Source organism: Ixodes scapularis, unplaced genomic scaffold (genome assembly GCF_016920785.2).
Source record: "Ixodes scapularis isolate PalLabHiFi unplaced genomic scaffold, ASM1692078v2 PGA_scaffold12__126_contigs__length_90152505, whole genome shotgun sequence".
Lineage (NCBI taxonomy): Eukaryota > Metazoa > Arthropoda > Arachnida > Ixodida > Ixodidae > Ixodes > Ixodes scapularis.
In genome coordinates this window covers 1,521,737-1,544,610 of record NW_024609838.1, presented here as the reverse complement: position 1 = coordinate 1,544,610, position 22,874 = coordinate 1,521,737, and the positions used below count along the sequence as shown (strand labels likewise).

The 22,874-nt window shown below is 43.9% G+C and overlaps 1 protein-coding gene across 1 annotated transcript in view; it reads left to right on the top strand.

Moving 5' to 3' along the window:
- The first annotated feature begins 278 nt into the window (after positions 1-278).
- LOC8035218 overlaps positions 279-22,874 on the top strand; it is a 50,231-nt gene continuing 27,635 nt past the window's right edge. Inside the window, exons 1-14 of the mRNA XM_040205828.3 lie at positions 279-343; positions 9,144-9,185; positions 10,613-10,773; positions 11,860-12,108; positions 12,627-12,773; positions 14,012-14,207; positions 14,991-15,231; positions 16,628-16,793; positions 17,432-17,599; positions 18,396-18,545; positions 18,980-19,124; positions 19,757-20,040; positions 20,544-20,666; positions 21,086-21,414. Of these exons, the coding sequence (XP_040061762.1) occupies positions 298-343; positions 9,144-9,185; positions 10,613-10,773; positions 11,860-12,108; positions 12,627-12,773; positions 14,012-14,207; positions 14,991-15,231; positions 16,628-16,793; positions 17,432-17,599; positions 18,396-18,545; positions 18,980-19,124; positions 19,757-20,040; positions 20,544-20,666; positions 21,086-21,414 (2,447 nt within the window). The 5' untranslated portion in view covers positions 279-297. The remainder of the gene's footprint in view (positions 344-9,143; positions 9,186-10,612; positions 10,774-11,859; positions 12,109-12,626; positions 12,774-14,011; positions 14,208-14,990; positions 15,232-16,627; positions 16,794-17,431; positions 17,600-18,395; positions 18,546-18,979; positions 19,125-19,756; positions 20,041-20,543; positions 20,667-21,085; positions 21,415-22,874) is intronic.

The window sequence follows — 22,874 nt, the reverse complement described above, 5'->3', positions numbered from 1 at the left end:
CAACGAACACATCCTTCATATCTCCAGAAGACCCTCCCCTTTTCCAGGATGAACCAATCAACGAAGTGCAAAGTTTGCACGACGATATAAGCCTCATGAGCGCGCGGGGCCGGGGCCATACGCGGTTGACGGCGGCATACGCCAAACACGCGTTTTATTTCATTCAACGTTTCATCTTCATCCTCTCAAGCAATTCTACGCCACCAGCCAGCCAGCTTCAACGGCGTGCTTCGAGCACAGCCAACCGCCAGACGAACGTCCCTTGAGGACCAACGGATGTAACTTGTTGTGACCATCATGAAGACAGCCGTACTACTAGCCTGCGCCGCCGTGGCCTTCGCAGGTAGGAACTGGATTTACCCGGGTTCACTACGTACAGCCGTTGAGTATACATCCCCTGATCCCATCCTCGTCGCCAGTATTGTGAACGACGTCACGAACTGGCTAATGATTCAAAAGTGCACGTATTTTCTGGAAAAGTAGATTTAAAGCACGAATTCTCCTCGTTCCAGTTAAAGAGGGAAGCAGTTTAAAAGGCCCGTTACATTTGACGGAAGTAATAATGAATGAATAATGGCACTATTACCATGAGAGAATATTCGTTTGTTTCGTTACACAGCGTTAATGATCTGTAGTGGACGGATCGTCTGTACTGATTTATTTCATGCTTCCGAGGCATTCTGGGTAAAGTAGAAGGCAAATGGCTTTTTTTATACTGGATAAAAAACGATAGTCACACCAAATGTTATTATGAGACGGCTACTGTTTAGTCAAGGGTTCATTCAGATAGCATACCAAACCAAGAAATTAGTTTGTATTTCGGCATGTTTCAATCTAGTACATTTCTACAGGAGAAGTACCAGCAAAAAGAAAAGTATTTCTGCTTTTAGCTCTTCTTGCAATAAACAAAAAATATGCACAATAGTATGCGCAATCGGCTATTGTAAGTGCTAATTAGGATGCGTAAGCAGTCAACGATATTTGGACGAACTCTATTACAAATTTAACCTAATTTAGACGCTAAAAAACCACCGACAGCCAAGCGCCTTTAAGAAGTGTCGATGCCAACCATGCATTGAATTCTTGCATTCGTATTCAAAGCGGCTGTAGAATCCAGCTTTCTATACAACTTTTGCGGGCCGGAATCGCTTGAGCACTATCAACCTTGAGAATTTTGATTACAGATTCGACTGCGACATACACATGTTTTCGCTTACGGTAGGCAGCGATAGTCGCCTATTGTTTCGCCGTGCTCAACTATATCAATAAGCATTCCGCACGTTCAAGAGTCGGTTGAAGTAGGCTTAGCTTCTAAGTGGCATTAATAGTCAAAATTCCAGACAAAACAAATGGCGACGTAATAATAACTGTACTGGTGGTATAACAAGCCATGGGGGGCCGAGGAGGAGGGGGGGGGGGGAGCAATAGCAAAACGAATGAACGACGCGCGTAATTCAAAATCATGAGTCTGCACTTTTAAGGCGGCGAAAAATAAGGCGATGCTTGAGGTTTCCACGCTGCAGCAAAGTGCCTTTTAAAGCTGAGAGGCCGATAGCATCCATAGAACGTTGTGGTGGTTACTTTGTGCTTTCGATTTTAATAACTATAAGAAGGCATTACAGCGCGGTTTGTGATAACTGTGGATAGGTTGAGTTTTTTTAGCTGTGGTTGGTAATCTTACTGATTTTCTAAAAAAATGTGATGCTTGTAACGTATTAAAAAACAGAGGAAACTAAATGTTCCATTTTGTGCCTAAAAGTGCTGGAAGAGATCTGAAAATGTGATTAATGCAAATACTAGCTAATTGTGTAAAATTGCTTTAGATTTTATTTGGCTCACCTTTGTCTTGTGTGTATTACTGAGAAGCCTCCCCAATAATAATTATACGGTGCTCGAAGCTGAAAGAAACATGTCGTAGAAAGTTGAAACAATCACTTAAAAAAAGCTGAGGCACAATTTCATTCCCTCGTGACTTAAAAAAAATTTCTTTGCAATTCATAGATTGCGCACCATTAATAAAGTTTCTATATTATTCAGAAAGCTTTATGCTGAAGCCATCACAAACATCTATTCTGTAAATGATAGATACACGGGGAAGCAAAGCGAAACATTTCTTAATTGTCTCAAGCCAGCAAGGTGTTGCACGATACAGCATTGATATACGATCGCCACATCATTTCATTTGCGATATGACTGACAGTAATTAATTTTCCAATGAGAAGACAACCCTGGTGATCATGTTGACGCTGAAGCTTAACCAAACCTGCTAACAAATCAGTAGCGTTTTAGCTAAACCTTTTAGACAAAACACTCAGGGAGATTTTGTACCGCGGGGCGATCTTAAGTGACACCACCAGAGACAACCTTCAACAATACCGTCAGTTTGTTATATCAATTACATTCGGGCCGTATCAACTGAAAAGTGTGAAAAAAAAAATCATATAAAAAGAAGCAAACACGAACGCGAGCCGACGCCAACTCTGTCTGGACGATATGATGAAGATACTTTTTGTTTTTGTTTTTTCGCTCGAGCCGCTGGTATCGCAAACACCCGTAGAAATGCGGAACTACGACAACGTGCACGCCCGCTCCCCCACAACGTGGAAAACGGCTAAAGCTGCGGCCTTAGAGAGCCAATCAGAAAATAAGAAAGAGGCACGTGACGGCCCAGTGACAGAGCTCTCTACTCCCAGGGACAGCTGTCACGTGCTCTGTTCCGTCTGTCTCTCTCTCTGATTGGCTGGAGAGGACCGTAACTTTCGCTCTTTGCCAAGCCACTCTCTACCAGACTGCCGTGTTTTTTTTTTACGGAAGTTTCGGCTTTGAAGCAGGCATCAAAGAAAATATCCGTTTAGAAAAAAGCACACAAAAAACAAGGAGATAGATGCCAAGCGATAGACCGATCTCACCAGCCAGTTTGACTACACCACCGCTGCCGCAAAGCATCGAGGGAACTTTAATCTTGCTGCGCGTGCGACAACCTCGCTTGAACTCTGCGCGTGCAGGGCACGAACAGTCTCGTGCACTGCCGATTGCTTCCTGTGAACTAAAGTTATGGCTGCCTCGCGCATGCGTCGAGCGCTTGGTGAGATCGGTCTATTCACTGAGCTTTCAGTGCGTAAAAGCAGGAGAGGAGACAGGAACGTCAGAAGAGGTCCCTGCGCGCCCCCTTCTCCTCCTCTCCCAGAATTTCTAGCCGTAGAGTCGATAGACCACTGAGCTGAGAAGGCGGTGGAAGCTACGTGACGTTTGGACCAGCCGGTCACTGGCTTTTAATCCCTTAAAGTCACGCATACAGCCCGGTCGAGCGAGAAAGGAAAGGGAAATAATTATTCCGCCGAACACGTAGATTCCCCCTCTGTCAAGCTCAGCGGTGAGCATGCTATAGTTTTTTATTCCTTTTTTTCCAACGAATAGTTTCTATTAATATTTCACGTATCTGTACATCTGAAGCTATAAGTGGCACAAAATAAAATTAAAAAAAGCTCATAATACACCCGTATTATCAGCGTAGAACGACGGTACATTTTTATCTCGCCAAGCTGACTCACAACCCGGGAAGCGTCTTCGAAACAAATACGAATAACAGAAACACGATCGCCAACTGTTATTTTTCTTCCCTTTTTTTTTCTCCGCGCCTTCTCAGCACGTCGTCTAACATTTCGCACGTGACTCGACAAAAGAAAAATACGAGAAGAAAAAAAAGAAGAAAGCTGGCTGCGCCAGAGAGTCCAATCTTGTAAGCAGATATGGACGATATGGTCGCTGACTGCGCAGTCCCCTGGCAGCGTTCAGAGGTCCTTGGAAGGACAAGTCGCCAAGTTTCGCCGAGAAAACTCGATGGAAAAGCGTCTCGCTCGATACTCGTGTGCATCGAAAACATAAGAGTGTTGAAAGAACAATGGGATGTGAATGAGATTAAATGAAGCTGAGATTTATCGCGAATGCTTGTTGAGATATTCTTCGAAAGAATGGAGACGACGATCAGTGACACGATCAAGACCTTTTTCAGCCACGATGGAACAGTCCACTTCGACTGGGACTGAGTTTTAGATTACGAGAAAGTGTGGTGAGTGAGAAAGAAAGGGTGAAGGAGGAAAATAATATATTCTTTTTTTTTTTTTTTTTACAGAGCTTAACTGCCTTATAGAGAAAGTGCTAGCTAACCCTGTAATCTCGCCCTCGGGTTTAAATTGCGGTTAGATTGAGTCGCCGTTACTCCTCGAACCTCTTAGCTGGTTCCAAATATGTTACAAAAAGTTTATTTTAGGATGTTTTTTTGAAGTTTATACTGTTTTTATTTTTCGTTAGGCAGCGTTAATGTTTAAAACTGCGCCTCCCTCAATTTTGTCTAAGATACGAAATCATACATTTGGATAACAAAACGACGGCTAAAAGAAAGTGTTATTTGCCGCACTATACCAAGTAAACCAAATATTATTATCACAAAGTTGCATTCATCGATTTCATAACTCCTAAAATATTACTTTAAAAAAAAAATCTTTCAGCCTTTTCACTCCGGTGAAGAAGGAAGACCAGCGGAGTTGTACAACGGAAAGTAATGGCCGACCGGAAGTCGGCAAGTCAGAGTGGAAAGGCTGCCGCCATCTATGAGCGACGGCGGCAACCAGATACGTGGTTTGCCGCCGTCGCTCGTAGATGGCGGTGGGTGTCCAGAGTTCGGTGTCTTCATTTCTTTGCGGGGGACACGATCCTGGAGAAACTAGCCCTTAGCAACTCCGCTGTAAAAACTCTCCCGACAAAAAAATGCGAAGAAGCTGGGCCTGTCGTAATACGAATGGCAGCAGCTTACCCGAACGCCTCGGAAAATCACAGCACTTATCATCTACGCCGAGACTTCATTATCAACTATCGAGCCTCTCTTATCCGTATTGGCCGTTATCTGTTTTCCTTGGAAACGCAGGCACTCGAAGAAGGTCTCTGCCTCGTAGAAATGTCAACGCGTGCACGATAATAAACCCTTGTCAAAATCTCCATCAAGCAACACTGGTGCTCGCACGTAGAAGAAATGATAATGGAAGAATGAGCAGAAAGCGTTCTAGGTGAGCTACAAAACGGGTTTTGAAGAAATAGAAGGTTAGAAGACAACTTATTCATCACTTAATCTATAAACGTGGCACGGATGAGTAAAAAACCGTTATGGGTAGCATTTTTAAACATTAAAGGGGCGTAAGACAATGCAGGTGAGGAAAAACTTTGGGTAAAACTTAGAAAGTATGATTTAGCTGCACATTTGGTTAGCCTTTTACAACAGGTATGCACAAATAATAAAGTTGTTATAACATGCAATGCAGAACTACCAAAACTGACAGAAAAAAAAGAGAAAAGGACTCAGGTAGGGTTGTTCGCTATCGCCCCTGCTTTTTATTATATACCTGAGTAGAATGAAAAAAAAAAAAATCAGAACAGTGTTATCCATGTGTTGATTTGTCATACATGGAAACTTAGAAAGACGATACTATGTTCTTTCATGCTCACAAGATTTTCACTGACATAATTTGATACAGCCACCCACAACCTCGAATTTTGGTTCGATGGAAATGTGGCTTAAGTGTACATCGGCTCGTAGGTAAATTTTCTTTTTCCTGTATTATCTTTCGGTCCAAGCGACGTCATGTAGTCAAAATATCGCAATTTATCATCACTGCACTAGCCACACATTGTCACGGAGGTTCAGCTTTCTGCGAAGTGTAGCTTATTCACGCGGGCTAAAAGCTGTGTTTACTTTTTTTCGATCAAACCCCGTAGTGTAGTTGATACCTACACGTGACTTTATCTTCCTACAATTCAATTCAACCATTGAATTCGCTTGGGTAGACCTCATTAACGCTTGTCACGTGATCAGTACGTTCTTGCTCAAGTTCTGATGCGCAAGTGACATGTTCTTTACGCTTGCTTGCAGGCCGTATTTTGGACAGGAATGAACGCATACATGATTGGTGTTCCCGTTGCGCAGTCACAACGCAAAGAACGATACGTCACGTGCTTATTTCTTTTAGCAAGAATGCAATATTGCAGAAGCTCACAAAGCATGTGCACTTATAAGCGGATAGTAACTACAGTCTAGCGTAAGCTCTCACATGCTGGCTTGCATGTTTGACAGTGGCATAGCGACGAAATTATACTTACTTCTCACTTTAGCCTAGATTGCAAAATTATATTGCAATTATAAGGTAATTATAATACAATTATAATGTAATTATTAATGTTTTAACTCGCAATATTAGTTAATTTATTAGTGTACGTGAAATGTTATTATGATTTTGATGTCGATAGCGCGTAGTTCCGGGAAGACTTCATTACACCAATAATGTCTTATATTTCGAGGGCCCGACTACTTCGCGTTAATTTGGGAAAAGAAAATCCGATATTTTTAATATGTGTTTTTTATTATTGGTTATCAGTAGTTTAATTATTCAAAAAATTGAGAAATTCGCCCCTTTTTTGTTTGTTTAGTTTTTACTTATCCACCAGCGAAAGGTTTCGATTACCCATATTATCATTGTTTTTATTTCCGCAAATACGGGACGCCAAAAGCTGCGCTCAAAGACCGTTACACTTGAAATATTCGCTCGACAGCCTGCCCAGACGTTCGCAAAGCGCGCCGATTTCGTTCCCAAAAGCAAACGAACGCGGGCCTGTATCAGAAGGTCGAAGGGGACAGCTCTCGGTGCCGACTCCAGTAAATATTGCTTATCGGATCGAAGGCTCGACAATGCAACAATACTGCTTCTGCGGACACAAGCGACGACGACGACGACCGGAGCCCTTCAAGTGCCTGATACGGCGATCTTTCTTTGCTTGCGCTGGAACAACGAACAAAGGCTGACTGACTGGCTGGGTGCTGCTGGCAGTGCGGTAATGCTTCGAGTGTGCGCTGAAAAAGAAAAGAAAAGAAAAAAAAAGACTCGCGATTAGACGTGCACCGAGAGCGCTTCTTGTGCTCCAGATCTTTTTCAAGTCATTTTTTTGAGTGGCAAAGAAGACATTATAGAAGAGACAATTGGGTCGAGTTGAAAACCCTGACAGATTTCCGCGGAAATTGAAATGGCTGAGATATTTTCAAAGACGTACGAACCTGTAGTCAGTGACAGGTTATGCATCATGGGAAAACTCCTCTCATCCCTTTGCACTTAAGCAGAGCGAGCGCTGGGAAGGAGGCAATCTCCCCGCCTGCGTTCGCTCCGTTAAGGTAGAGAGGGGTGGGAGGAGGTTCTCCTGACCTCTCAACCTGTCACTGAAGATGCAGACGAAACAATGCACGAAAGTAGTGGGGAGCGGGTAGAAAGAACTGGTAGAAAGATCTCGTAAAAAGAATTGGACAGAAGATCGGGTGGAAAACACTGGTAGAAAGTACAGGTAAAAAGGTCTGCATGGAAGAAAAAAACCGGTAGAACAAACTGAGAGAAAGCTGGTCCAAATAACTGATTAAGAGAACTAGTAGAAAGAACTGGTAGAAGGAATTGGTACAAAGAACTGGTGGAAAGCATTGGCTAGAAGGGACAGGTTTTTTAATACATATTACAGCGGGGAGCGTGATCTCACCGCCGGAGCGTCGTTTGGAAAAGGAAGACGTGGCGCGCTGTTTGTAGAAATGCGCGGCGTGTAGGAATGCGATAGCATTCCTACACGTAAGCAGTCTTAAGTGTCTCTGTCAATTTCTTTAGGTCTGCTCTAGCCAATCATTTTTCTCTTGAGTATGAGTGACTGTACATTATTTTGATCCCAACTTTGCCTTCCCCCTCTGTATTGTTTTCGGGCCTTAAGGGTAAAGCAAATAAATAAATAAAGTCATAGAAAAATTGGTAGTAACAACTTATGGAAAGAACTGGTACAAGGATGTGGTAGAAATAACTGGTAGAAAGAACTGTACAAAGGACTGGTACAAAGAAGTGGTGGATAGAATTGCTAAGAAAAAAATGATAAGAAGAGAAGTGGTAGAAGAAACTGGTGGAAAGAATTGGTAGAAAAACTTGTACAATGAATAGGTAGAAGGTGGTACTAAAAACTGGTACATAGAACTGGTAGAAGGAACTGGTACAAGGATCAGGTAGAAATAACTGGCAGAAAAAACGGGTAGAAAACTGCTAGAAAAAACTGGTAGAAGGAATAGGTAGAAGTGGTAGAAATAACTGGTAGAAAAACTGGCTGAAGGAGTTTTGTAGAGAGAACTGGTAGAATAAACTAGTGGAAGGAATTCATAGAAAGAACTGGTAAAGATGGTAGAAAGAACTTGTGGAAAGCACTGGTAGATAACACTGGTGATAGAAATTGGTAGAAATATTTTATAGAAGAAACTTGTAAAAAGAAGTAGCAGAGGAAGCCGGTAGAGGGAATTTGTAGAGAATACTGGTAGAAGAAACTGATAGAAATAACTGATGGTAGATATTGGTGAAAATGACGGTTAGAAAGAACTGTTGGAAGGAACTGCTAAAAACGAACTAATAGCAAAGACCAGTGCAAAAACAAAAAAAAACTAGTAAAAGGAACTGGTAGAAAAACCTAGCAGAAAGAGCTGGTAGAAATAACTGGTTAAGGAACTGGGACAAAACTTTAGAGAGTGCCACTGAAAAAAACAGTCAGAAATTCTCGTGAGAAAGAGGAATTAAATGTAGTGTGCCGTTTATTTTTGCCACCTGTAACTCAGCAAAACAAACACGCTAATTATAGGGGCTGGACGAACGGTAGTTTTTGAAAAAGTAATTTTCACTTAAAAATGAGATCTGCGATGCGATTTTCGTAGAATCAGCTCACGACTTGCTGCGTCAGAGCAAAAACAAAATCTATAGGTTACACCAATTTTTTTTCTTAGTTGTTTTTAAGGCGTCTCGTCAATTACCAGATTTTCTTTGTGCATTTTAGTAATTGACTTGGCAAGTTTTCTGCAGAATAATAGACGCAATGACCCTTGTTTTGAGTTACTCCAGGGGACTATGGTGACCTCAGAAGCCAGTTGTCATTTGTTTTTTATGACAAACAACAAAGGCTGGTCGAACGTTTGACCTGTCTCGTCTTGTTTGGCCTCTAAATACTTCATGCTAGCCGTAATGAGTATAAATATGAAACACGCTTTCAATTGTTTCACAACTCACATTAGGAAATTTCCTTGTTTCTTTTTGCAGGCCCGGTGGACCGAAGTGGCACCTGTTCTAGGCATTGTACTGGTAAGTGTTAAGATCACGTCAATGAAATCACTTTTCAAGTCAATTTGCTATAATGTTGGGCAAGCAGACGAGTGGGAATTAGGAACTTATCACATTGAATAACTCCTTGTTTATGCTCATCGGATTCTTCATTATCTATAGACCAACACGCTGTTTACAAACAAGCCCACGTTTGCCCACATCAGGTGTGGGCACTGCGCATGCGCAGAAACCAGATTCGCGTGAAGCGTCTGCGCATGCGAAGTGCCGTCGACAGCGCCATTGCAGCTGCGTGACGTCAGAGCCGCGTGTTGGTCTATACGGTCGGAGTGAGAATAAACAAACAATTTTTACCTGACCAATTCTGTAGGGTAACGTCCTGTATTTAGGTGCTTAGGCTTTCACCGTTTCTCTTTAATGCTATAATTTAGAGTTAAGATATTTACACGATTTAATCAATATTCTCTAAGTTAACCGTCGCTTCGCAATGTCTAAATTTATTTTCAAAAAATTTAATGACTGGACTTTAAGCGAAGTTCGTGCTTTATACGATCAAAGAAAATATATTTCTACAAAATTGAGTGATGCATGTTTAAGCCCATGCATACAACTCAGCAGAGGCGTATATTTTTATCGCAAGTGTTCGTACTTTAAGTGTAAATCAGCTGTCAAAACAGAAGCAAGAAAATGCACAGCTCACTGACTCAGAAACCTACATACTACCAAGACCTTTGTATAAAATACTCGAACGTTAGTCGATTATAGGGAGTTTTCGTAGACCGCGTTTCCCCCTCCGCTAGTCCCCCCGCAATGATGAGGCCGCTACTGCGCCTGCGCGCCGATGGCCTTGACTGTAGACTTCCGGGTATCGTAGAGGGCGGCGGAGAGCATTGCGTGACGGCGAAAACGATCTACGAAAACTCCCTATGATATAGGCCAAAAGTGAGAGTTTACAGTTTTCTCTAATGCGAAATTAGAGCGCGGCTCTTGAGGAGGAGTAGGGAAGGGTACGGAGGGGACCGTATGCCCCTTTGTACCCTCCCTTCCTCCTCTCTCTCTTCCATTTAGCGGAAACATTTTGCTAAATTTGACGCTAAATTTAGCGGGCAATTTAGCGAAAATTTTCCCGCCAAATTTAGCGAAAAATGTAGAAAAAAAATTTCCCGCTAAATTTAGCGGGAAAATTGACGTCATGTGACCTCCACAGCAATTCAGTTTCCCCGCTAAATTTAGAGAGAAGCTGTGACGTCCCGTAACGCAACGCGTGCGCTTACGCCGACGCCGACGTTGCTCAACCCGGAAACGGGCGCCTAAGAGCTGCGCTCTAAAATATTAAATATAGAATTATAGGCTGTGTTCAACAACTCTACGCTTCAGTATCCGTGTCGGCAAGCTTTACAGTCGACCAGAACCAGCATGCACTACAGCACCTGTTCTCTTTCACGCAGAGAGTCGAAAATTTGACTACAAGCCCGGCACCACGTATGTCTACAGCTACACGACCTCGACGGAAACGTCGATGCAGGGAACGACGTCCGACAAGGCGGCCGTCTACCTCTCCTGCCAGGTCGAACTCGAGTCTCTCGGAGGATGCGACTTCACCATCCAGGTGAGTGATCAACCTTAATGGGGCGATGCAACTATACCCAGTTGGAATGCTTCTTTTTTCACTTTACACGAGCTTACCGGCATTAATGGAACCCAAGTATATACGCACACAACACCACTGACCAAGAAACTGCTTTGCTGCGGTGTGATTTCAAGAATAAAAGCGATCGTCTTTCTTCAATTTCCCCTTCGCGAAACTTGATGCTTGGAGGTCGCTGTGTTGTCATAGTCCCCCAGTGACGATATTTGAATGCGGCTCGTAGATTGGACCCGAGCATTGCGCGAGTACTTGATTTAGTCTTGTGATAATCAATACTACTCAATAGCTCTACAAGGATTCGTTTAGTGTATCGTGTCAATCGCCGCAATGACGACAATAGCCGAACCTTAACAATGTGTGTAACTCGGCGCGTGTCCTGTGCTTTGCCAACCCGAGCGCGTGTTTACGATAAACAGTGGCGGAATATATTAGGCTCCAGATCACGTAGCCGCTGGTTTCGGCTGCGTGTTGATCGATATTGAGGTGGCCGATATGTGCCACGCCCGCCGGTTTTACGGCTGTCGGTTACTACAGGGGCCCTAGACCCGCCAACCGCAAAGTTGGGATTGGAGTTCATGGAGCGCGTCTATTGGTAAGTTGCTACAATGACATCGTAGCGTTGTCGCAAAGGTTGTTTGAATGGGCTCTACGAACTTCGGCCTTGACTTTGTGTTAAAGGAGCGACTCAGTTGAATACGCCCCAACTCCCAAAAGCAACGCTACGCCATTATTCGTCACTTTGTTTCTTTTTGCTGTCCTTTATGCAAATGACTAGAATGGCTCGCGACGAAAAGCATCAAAGATGTTTGTACTGGTTCCAAAGGCACCAGTCGGTGTTATGGGAATCTATTTTTGATCATAGCCAGAAGACCTTTGTGTCACTTCTGCTTCAATACGGCATTTAAATTTGTTTCATGACTCAGTGTAATGCGATAAGAAAAAACAGTATAATATGAAGCTTGTTTGAATCCGCTTTCTCTTATCTACGTCAGCGCCTAAATTAAGGCGCGAGTTCGTAGTAACGCCTTTCTGTCAATGATTTTGCAGATTCGGGGTACGAGCTTGGAAGAGCAAGACCCTTCGAGTCCTGGTAGGCGAAGGCCTTCCCCAAGCCATGCCGAACTCAAGCAGGCTCTTGAGCTGAACCCGCTCAAGTTCTCCTACGAGGATGGTCGCGTCGAGAACATCTGTCCCTCTGAAGGAGATAGCCCACGTGTGCTCAACATCAAGAAGGGTATCCTCTCGGTGATCCAGAACTCAATGCAGAGGCTCGAGGGCAACGAGGACATCGTCGAGGTGAGCTCTTTGTGAAAATCTCTACTGTTTCTGACACATCGTCATCGGTGTCTCTCAGATGATGATCAGACTGGTACTTCTATCATTTAGTGCAGCCTTTCTATTCCCTTTTTTCTAAAACACCTATTTGCGGTGTCACAAAATCTATCGTAAAAGTGCCTGGACACCCTAATCTAAAAGCGGGTTGGATGCCCATCAAGGATGCACGTTTCTGTTGTAAATCTAGACAGAGTGCAGCTTCTCGGCACCGTGAGCGCTAATTGAACCTAAACGAAGCGTTCAGTTATATTTCCCAGCAGTGTACCAAGCTTTTGGGCTATTTAGGATACCCTTGTATCCTAAATCCTTGTATCCTAAACGTAACCTAAATCTACCTCACCTCCACAGAGACAATCCTCACAAACCAAAATGGCCTAAAATTATTTTAAAAAGTAATATCATGTTGATATTGCTGTGTTCAAAACGAAGAGTAGAACAAAGTTGCTCATAATACAAACATATTATCTCGATGTCTCCAGGTCGACATCTCTGGAAAGTGTCCGACTGTGTACGAGACCCTTCCCAAAGGCTGGACGTCCCTGACCATCCGCAAGACAAAGGATCTTTCCCAGTGCAAGGACCGCGAAAGCAGCATCACCGCCCTGCAGGCCACGGCGGAAGAAGGCGTAAGTGACCAGCGAAATCAAAGACAATGGTATCGGTGCTTCTGTTTCGCCAGAAATCTGAGCAGTCTCAAAATAGACGACATAAACACAAACTTGAAAACTAAAAGTGCATGGTCACGCCCATTTACTGCGCTTTAGCGGTGTAACCGGAAATAGCACCTGCACAAAAAAAGAATTAAATTTTTTGTCGTTGTGGTGGCGCTTTTGATTGACATCAGCGGCTCGTAGCGTCTACTGCACTTTGATCGATGGTAAGCAGGAGTAAAGGAGGAAGTAATAAAACAAAACAGCTGCTAGCTTTATCTAGCCACATAAAAATTATAACCACCCGTCAAAGCCGCAATACTCAGTGGTGCTGGGGCCAATGGCGTCGAGCTTGTAACTGATACAATGAGTGCCAACAAAAACTGGAATGTTAGGAAAAACTCGGAAGACATCTGTAGCTCGGTTTTACAACAGAACACTTGGTGAGCCAATCACTGGGATTAATTCAGGAAGCTCAGTGAATGCCGTGACGGGAGGTATGTTTAGACCTAAAAATGAAGTCCTTTCTTTGACACTGAGCATGACATTACACATGCTCCCTCCCAGCGCAATACCACATCGTAGTCTTTGTTTGTAGGTTGAGGGCATCTGTTCGGTCAAGTCATTCGCCGATCCGTCATTGCAGATCGCAGTGATTGGCTCTATAGTACTCTACTGGGAAGTATATGCATGGAAAGGTTTTCCTAGACGCGATGATAGAAGTTATTAAAGGTTTATCTAGGGACGACAAATACAGTAGTGATAACTACACAGCTGTTTGATGCCTCGTACATTAAACTTCCGGAGCAGGGTCTCTCTCTGTTTTTGGTTCTATATGCTATACATTAATTCAGCTGAAATTGTCCTTTTGTGTCAGTGGAAACACGTTTTGTCACTTCCTGAAGACTAGCCAAAAGAAACTGTGCAGAGCTGCGAGAATACACTGAGCTAGTCTTAGCATTCTCAGTCCTGAGATAAACATCACGATTTGTTCACAGTTCTTAACCCTCGTCGAAGATATCAGTGATTGGCTACCCATGCGCATTACAAAAAATTATTAAGTGAATGATAATATTTACGGTGTATTCGAATCTCAATACTAGAGACCCTCCGCCATGTATTTTATAGCTTCATGCTGATAACATCAAAACTGTTTCGTCTGGAGTAATGCGAACTCCTGTCTTGATTGCTGCTTGTCTTTGGCCGTTTCACAGAATCTGCGGTCCATGCCCGTGGTGAAGGGTGAACAGGAGTGTAAACAGACATACAAGAACAGCATCCTGGAGTCGGTCGAGTGTAAGGAGAAGCACGTGGTACGTCCGTTTTCGAGGCAAGAGAACGGAGCCGTCACCAACGTCTTCCAGAGCATGACGCTTCGCACCCAGAGACGCAGCGTTCCTTCCCGTACCGGTGAGTTACTTTCATTTTCTATGCATGTAGCAAAGCTACCATGCATAGACTGCATCCAGTGTTTCCTGCATGTGCTAGGCAGCAGTTCTACTATGGGGAGTAGTCGTCACTGCGGTTGCCTTCATATACTGAGTAGGACTGCATTCTGGCGAATATACATTAGTGTGTGGGCAACGTGTAAATTGGACTTCAGTTGCAATTCCAGACACTTTCAATATATTTATGCTGTAAATATTTCATGACTACATAAATCTTTTGCCTGCTCGTTCGACCCCAAAAAGCAGCGAGTGAGCGTTTATGTGCCACGTGCCTTATTGCAACCGAATTCGATTAGTTTGTTATTAAGGGTAAGCTATGTTGGATTCTGATCCATGGCTACCAGAATATACATGCTTCTGAAGGTCTCCAGCTGAACGTAGAGCGAAAAACGGGGGGGGGGGGGGGGGGGGGGGGGGAGAAAAAAGAGACACACACTGCTGTGTTTTTCTCCCTTCCTTCGTTTTTCTTTATACCTTCAGCTGGAAACCTTCAAAGCATGTAAAACCAACCAGCTCAACTCCAGGCAGTCACAGAAGATACATTTGAGCTCCGGCGAGAACATGCGCACATGTGGTGGTTCCTTTCTGTTCCTTTCAATGGGTAACCACCGAGACACGCGGAAAAAGTCGAAGAAGGGTGGCGTATTAGTCGAGAAATAAACTAAACCCGGCGCGTATCCAAGCAGAAGTCTTTTACGGACTCCACTCTTCGTCCTGTCAAGTCTCTGCTGTTCTGTTCTTTCAGTCTATACCGCGGCTCCAGAGACTGACATGCTCTTCGACCACGACTACGATGTCGAGGAAGCTGCAAGGACCCTTGCCCGCGCTGAAGAAGTTCTCCGCCAGCTCGTCCATTCTTCCGGCGAGGTCATTCAGTCTTCCGCACCAGGCATGTTCACCGAGCTCGTCTTCAGCCTCCGCAAGCTGAACAACAAGGACCTGCAGACTGTCTTCCACACGGCCCGCAACCTGTCCCCTAAGGCCAAGTACGATTGACGCACGTTCCTTTTAAGTTGGGTCACTTGTATGTGCTAGACTCCCCTAGACCTGAACCAATACCACCTAGAAGACAAGTCCTGAGCCTCACCTCCCTTTGTCGCCATCACAAGTGGATCCACGCAGCACCGCCTGACTTGCGTCAGCGTCGCCGCCAGCGCGTCTTGCAGCGTCTCACAACGAGCGCGACGTTAGCAGGCGGCGACGCTAGGACGAACGCGTCTGCCGTTTCGCGGCGTCTCTCGTTTAGCTTCAGCGAGTTTGCTGCTTGGGGCGGGTCGGTCGGGGATCCACTCACGATGACGCCACACGAAGGCCTTATTATTTTTAGCTGGGATTGCCTGAACGCAGAGTAGCTTACACAGAAATGCGTTGTCACGCGGTGCTCATAGGAGCACTTTAATGATTGATCAAGAGGTTCATCCTAACTTTTCTTTTCAAAGCCTCTCTGCTTAGTAAGATTGCGGGTTAACTTTCCCGCAGAACAGGAAGACAGCCAATTACGGTGAGAAATAAACGAACCTCAGCGAATGAAAAGTGTTGAAAATATCATTAGAAAAAACTAGAAAAAAAAACAAAAAAAAAAACGTGGCGTGCGCAGGGACAATGGGCATGGTGTTTCTCTTGCTAATGGTCCCTGCGTGAATTTTTTTTTTTTTTTTTTTGGGGGGGGGGGGGGTCTAAAACATATTTTGAGCTTGGTAATTCCCTAAGGTCTTATAGTTGTTCCCCGTGAACGACTGTCTCGGTATTCTGCAACAAAGTGACCTCGCAAGGCGCTCTTTAGAGTGTAAACTATAAGCATCGTTTTCGCACTTGCATGCTAAATACTGGACAATAATTTGAGGCAATCGGTCTGTATAAATCACGGGATACAAAGTTATGCTTGGAACTTTGATGACCAAGTCCAGACACGCTCCGGGGCTGAGAGCAAGTCACAGGTGTATATTATTTTAAGTCATCTGAGTATTTTGGAGCCTCACCTTAACGGTTATCCTCGTCGTTGATTTTCATTACTGGACTACAAAATTGATCGGATCTCACACTTTCATATACCTGATATTACAGATTTTTTTAAATTGTGCTATGAGTACTAACAAGGCTCGTTTCGTTTTGATTCTGAAGAATAACCTCACAGTTTCGGCAACCAGTCGCCAACTGGCTCTCGGAAAAAGTCCGTCTCCATCTTTCGTGCCATGCTTCTGCACTCGTCTCGAACAGAGGATTTCTTGGTGCGCATTAGAAACTCATTAGAAATTCAAGTATCAAATGAGTTTTCATTAAGCGTCAACAGAATAGTAAATGTTTGTCTGGTATAGTTTATGTTAAGGTGTAAAGTAACGCTAGTTAACAATCTTTCTGTTGTTCCGACCGGTTTTTCTACAGGAAGTTCTTCATGGACGCCTTGCCGTCAGTGGCCACCGCCGCGTCCGTTCGCATGATGACAGAGTCCATGGTCAACGGAGAGGTCATCGGTATCGATGCCGATGCTTGGCTCACTTCCCTCGCCTTCGTCTCTCAGCCTACTCTGGAGATGGTCAAGGAGGCCCTGGTACGTTCACGTGGTGTCGTTCACGCAAGATGTAACTGTCTTGCGGGAAGTCTTCGGGCGAAGGTAGTGTCATTTCCACTTCGTCTCATGCGCTTGTTCCGAAGAGCGCGTGAGCGTCATTGTTCTTAACTGTTGTTAAAAAAATATGAATAGTTGCCGTAGGGCATAAACTCAAGTCGGTTTTCAGTCGCGTTTACCCGTCACTTCACAGAATTCTTTAGTGAAATGAATATAATACTCGATTGGAGTCACTGAAGGCTTCACTAATTCAGGGCGTGGCCAGTTGTATTCCTGCTTCGTGATTGGTTATTCAATGTTCTTATTATCTAACGGCACAATCTGATTGGATGTTGAGCGGTAATTAGATGCACGGGATCTACCACGCCCTGCGTCTCTTAATATGCCATTGACTCTATCTGCGTTCACTAAAACTGGCCGCGCACTAAAATGTCTGCAATGCTGCTGTGTCTCGAAAGCATATCGTGTTTTCGTACGCGACCGCGGTGCTTTTCGGCGCGGTGGTGAAAGAACGAGACAAATTACACCGGTGTGTCAACACCTGACATTTTCCATCGTATTTAACGCCAATGGGATTCAGTGATTTGAATAACAGTTCCTGTTCGAATGTATTTTGGCAGCCCCTGATCAAGCTGGATAGGTCTCAGGCCTACCTGGGAGTCTCGACCCTGGCCCACTCTTACTGCCGCGCCAACCCGGACTGCAACTCTGCCCATCCTATCAAGGAGCTCGCCCGTTCCCTGTACCTGACCCTAGGCGAAAACTGCTACGCTCGGGATGCCCGCACCGTGAGTATATCATTCCACGTTCTCTAATGAACCTTTGGCCGTGACGACTGTCCTGCATTCTCAACCGATTTGGGTTCTTTTTGTATCTTGAGCGGATGTGCAATACTCAATTATCAACAAACACTTTGGAATACATGTTTTTTTTTGTTTCTTACAGTTAAGTATTCGAACAGATATTATAGGTTTCACTCATTACTTGTTCATTTTGCTTATTTACAAAGAGCCGGTTGTCAATTTCGGTAACGAGGGCATATATGTATACCCACCCTAGTAAAAAAAATCATTTGTATGAGAAATTTCTTGTGTCCAATAAACACATATGAATCATACAATATATATAAGAACATATAAGAACATATAAGAAACATATAAGAATTATATGAGAACTATATAAGAATTATATAAGATATATAAGAACCCCATAAGAAACGTATAAGAAACTTCCCACTAGTTTCTTATATGGTGCTTGTATGTTCTCATATATCTTATATAGTTCTTATATAGCTCTTATATGGTTCTTATACGGTTCTGATATGCTTTTATATATCTTGTATGATTCATATGTGTTTAATGGACACAGAAATTTCTCATACAAATGAGAATTTTCAATAGGGAAATATAGCCTACAACACATAAAAGAAAAAAAGATGCTAAAAATGCGACGTAGAAAAACAAATGAATGCTAGTAAACTACATTTACAGTGTCAAGAACTACCGATCACAACGATTAGCGAGAAACGCTGCGATTCCTTCCTAGAACCAAATCGGACAGTTTACATGCGAATTTCTATTCCAGACTCTGATGGTGCTGAAGGCCCTGGGAAACTTGGGCGAGTCCGAAGGATCGGAGGAAACTCTGAACAGGTGCTTCCAGAACCCACAGCTGGACATCGAGATCCGTCTTGCGGCCGTCGAGGCCTTCCGCCGCTTCAGTTGCGACATTCCAGTAAGCAATCAACACACATGTCTCCGACTTATCTATCATGTTCTGATGAGTACAACTTCGTCTATAAGCTTTTCTTTCGTTAACTTTATGTTTTACAGTAAATAGACGTCTATTGAGAGCATGGACTAATGGGTCGGCTATTGGCGTGAATGAACTGTGAATTCTGGGAATAAGTCGCGGAGTTAACTGTATCCTTGTCGTACGGTCACAACCAGTGAAGCATAAGTGCCATCAACAAATCTGGTATGGAGCAAGGCGTAACGACATATTCAGGACGAAAAGGTAGTTTTGAGAGCGGGCTGAATGCAAATCGGTGTTTTCAGCACACGGTTGTACACCACCATGTAGTTCGGGGGTATGTTACAGTAAAGCAAAGTTCAGTGCCCCCAATCAAACAGGCACAAGAAATGACTTGCTCGACTGCCTCTTTGCAGCGTAACGAAATGCTCAGAACGTATCAGAACGTCCACGAAAACGTTGAGCTGAGGATTGCCGGCTACCTGGCAGCGATCAAGTGCCCCAGCAACCCTGTCATCGAGAGTGTGAGGGACGCCATCCGCAACGAGTCCATCAAGCAAGGTAACCCTAATTACACCATCAAAGAAGAAGCGCAGTTCCGATATTAGATTGATATTGACACGAACGTCGTCGAAATGTTGAGACACTGACTGAAAAGAAAAGAAAGACAGCAAGAAAATGGAGGAAGTTTGTTACGCACGGACTGAAAAGACGTATTTAAATGGAGTTTGTTTATCTTATCCCATGGTTACACGCCTCAAATATATTCTCGTGCATAAATGTCTTTTTTTTTTTTAAAGTTAATCGAGATATGTTTACTCGCTCGCAGGACTTCATCCTGTAATTTTTATTGGCTCTAGTGACATCGTAGGATCAAGTCAAAACGGCTCAGGATGGTTGGTCACACAGACGGATTCAAAGCCTCACGAAACGACTACATGTGTTTGTATGCGGTTATTAGCCAGTTTTAAGACATTACAAAACTTAAGAATATGAGCCTGTGTCCTACTTCAGTGACCTGACCTTCCAGAGTTTAATAAGGAATACAAATGCAAGTACGAATACAAATATAAAATCTATAAAATGTGCTAACACCCGAAGTTTGGAGGTGAAATTGATGACTGTAGTTTTATGGGAAGTTTCTGTCGTCCGACTAATTTGTGCTTACCTGTCGCTAAATCTCCACTCCGCAGTCGGCTCCTTCGTCTACTCGCACATCCGCAACCTTGCCAAGGAACCAAGTCCGTTCCAGACCGAGTACCGCGCCATCGCCAACGACGTGGAGCTAAAGAACAAGTTTGAACTGGACTTCCGCAAGTTCTCCCGCAACATCCACTACCGCATGTTCTTCGACCCCCTCGACACCGGATTCGAACTGGATGCTAACGTCATCTATACGCCAGAGTCCTATTACCCTAGAAGCCTGATGGTCGGCACGTCCTTCGACATCTTTGGCAAAAAAATCAACCTGTTTGAAGTAAGTTTGTGAAATTTGTATTGGCTTTACTTACTTAGACCAACTTATAGCCTTAAAAAACCAACCTGACACTCCTGGTTACATTTTGAGAGGATCGTACTAAACGTAATTCGTCCTGTCCTAATAATAGAAGACTTATCATAAAGCTATTCTCTTCAACTATACCCAACATGTCCTATTGCAGTTTCTGACATCATTCTATGTTCCGTGTGAATAGCCGATCTAACCCCATCTGAAGTAACTCTACCCGATCTGGCGTGATCCTGAGATTAAATGAGCTTGAAATACTTTGAAGAAACTAGGCCTAATGAAACTAGTCCTTGTCGTTCAAGAACAGGACCCCTAGTCGACATTGCGTCTAGGTCACAACGGTATAAAGTATCTCTGTACAAGTAGACATGCGATCGAATAAGAGAGGAAAATGGCTAGAGCATATATAATATCACGTTTATCAGACCATCAGACATGAACTGAATTTGTGTTTTACGTTTTACCCTTAACAGGCTGGAGCTCGAGCCGAACAAGTGGACAAGTACATCCAGAAGTGGTTCCCACAGGACCAGCAGAACACTATCCGCTCCAGGAGGGCCATCAGTGACAACAAAATTGACGAGCTAGGAAAGAAGGTAAGCATAAACTTTCACGACAGGGTAGTCTTTCAAACCATTTAGAAAACTCCTAAGCTAAACAAACGTCTTGATAAAAAAACAAGAACAACGACAAAAAGAAAATAACAAGAAGATGAAAAGAAACGTAATGCGAAGATAAAAAGACTGTTTGCTACAAAACAATGGCTTGAACTATCTATGTTTCGTCACTCTAAGTGCCTAATTCCACCATTTTTTATTTAACCTCAAATTTCAATCATAATATAGGTCCACCGTTTCGTCTGTGCGTTTAATTTCCTTTCTGCAGTTGAACTAGTTTATACATCCCTTCACCCGTTTTCGTCTTCTTGTTTTGTAAACATCGTTAGGCTGGTATTGACCATCTCAACGAAGATTTTTTTTAACATGCATTGTATCCACCTCTTTTACTTTCGTAGTTTGCAGTCAAAGAGAAGTATGGTGGTGACGCCAAGGCATCCGGATACCTGAGGTTCTTTGGCAACGAGATCGCCGGCATCCAAATTGGCGGTAACGCAGCCACTCCCTTCAGCGAGCTCTCCGAGTGGATCGTCAAGATGTCCGACTCCAAGGGCCTGGACCTGAGCAAGAGCGTGCTCTTCGCGGACACCTCTTTGACCGTGCCCGCCAGCAACGGTCTTCCACTCCGCGTCTCCGTCAACGGATCGGCAACCGCAGCCATCAGCGTTGGCGGAAAGTCCCAGATGAAGAAAGGAGGTGTTGACATCAACGGACAGATCAAGCCAAGGTGAGCCGTTGCAAGCAGACATTTTTATCAAACATATCCTTTACTAAGTACTACCGTAAGTACGAGGCGTTGTTGACAAGCCATGCATAACTTATCATCTTTTTGAAATAATACCTGAATTTACTGAAATTACTAAAATTTTGTGCGCACGTTTTTTTTTTGTATCCTTCCTTTCCGCGACTACGCATAATAAAACGCCTTCATTCTGTTTCAGGATGGTAGTAAGTCAACAACTAAACAAGATCTTTTTTTTTATAGGCAATGGCAATCCAACTATTATATGCATTAGTAGTTCTTGATCAGTTGGAGTCGCGGTAAAAAGCATGGCCCTACTGGGCCGGTGAGCTGAGTTTACTTCAAGCTGACAAAACGGGTCAGTTCGTCATCCTGAACAAACAACAAATGCAAGAGAAATCCGACGAAGCCCTAAAGAAGAACTTTATAGGCCTCAAAATGCGGCCATCCGGATCCCTCAGGTCCAGGGTGAAGGCAATGTGCGATTCATCTAACCTCTCTTCTTTAAAAGTGCCGTTCTTGCCCCAGCGAAGCAATACCTCTCTATTTTCTTTTCCGCTAAAACCCACAAACCAGGCGTGTCGTTCCGCAGCATTGTATCCGAGACGGGGTGTTGGCAGAGGCCTTTGGCGAAGTTTCTGCAGAAACATCTCGGCACGTTAGAGCTCCCCCAACCTTTCAGACTAAGAAATTCGGAAGATCTCCTTCCCGTGCTGGACGAGTTACACGCCGGCACTGAAGCTGTAAGAGCGTTCTCGCTCGATGTTGTAGATCTCTACTATAGCCTAAACGTGAAGACCCTCCTGGGCTTCATTTCTGACGCCATCCACGAGACAGGTGTCATAGACTTTCAAAATTCATGTGGCGTCTCGCTGTCCTGATTTCTCGAATTGACACAGCTGTATCTCCAATCAACGCTTGTTGAATATGAGGGTAAAGTGTACATACAAAAGGCCGGCGTTTGTATCGGGTTTTGCTTGGCTCCCGTCCTCAGCGAAATTTACCTGTTTTATGTTGACGCCAAAGTTCAGGCGGACCTTCAACGAGATTTTCCCGATACGAAGGTTTTTCGTTATGTTGACGATTATCTCATCCTACACTCCACCATCTCCGACTCTGCAGCCATAGAGACGGTGTTCCAGAAAAACTCACATGGGCTTACGTTCACCAAAGAGGCCCCCTTTCCTGAGGGCTTACTGTTCCTAGATCTCAGGCTGGTCCCAACTAGCGAAGGTATCTGCTGGGATCACCAGCAGAGGTCCTCTAAGCCCGTTCTTCCTTTCAACAGCTCACACTCAAGGAATGTAAAAAATGGGATCGTTCGAAATCTAGTTGCTTCGGCAAAGGTTAAATCCTGTCAGCACCTTTTCGCCCCCAGCCTATCCAAGCACATTAGTCGCCTCATAAAGGCAGGATACCCGAGAGACCTGATTGAAACAACAATC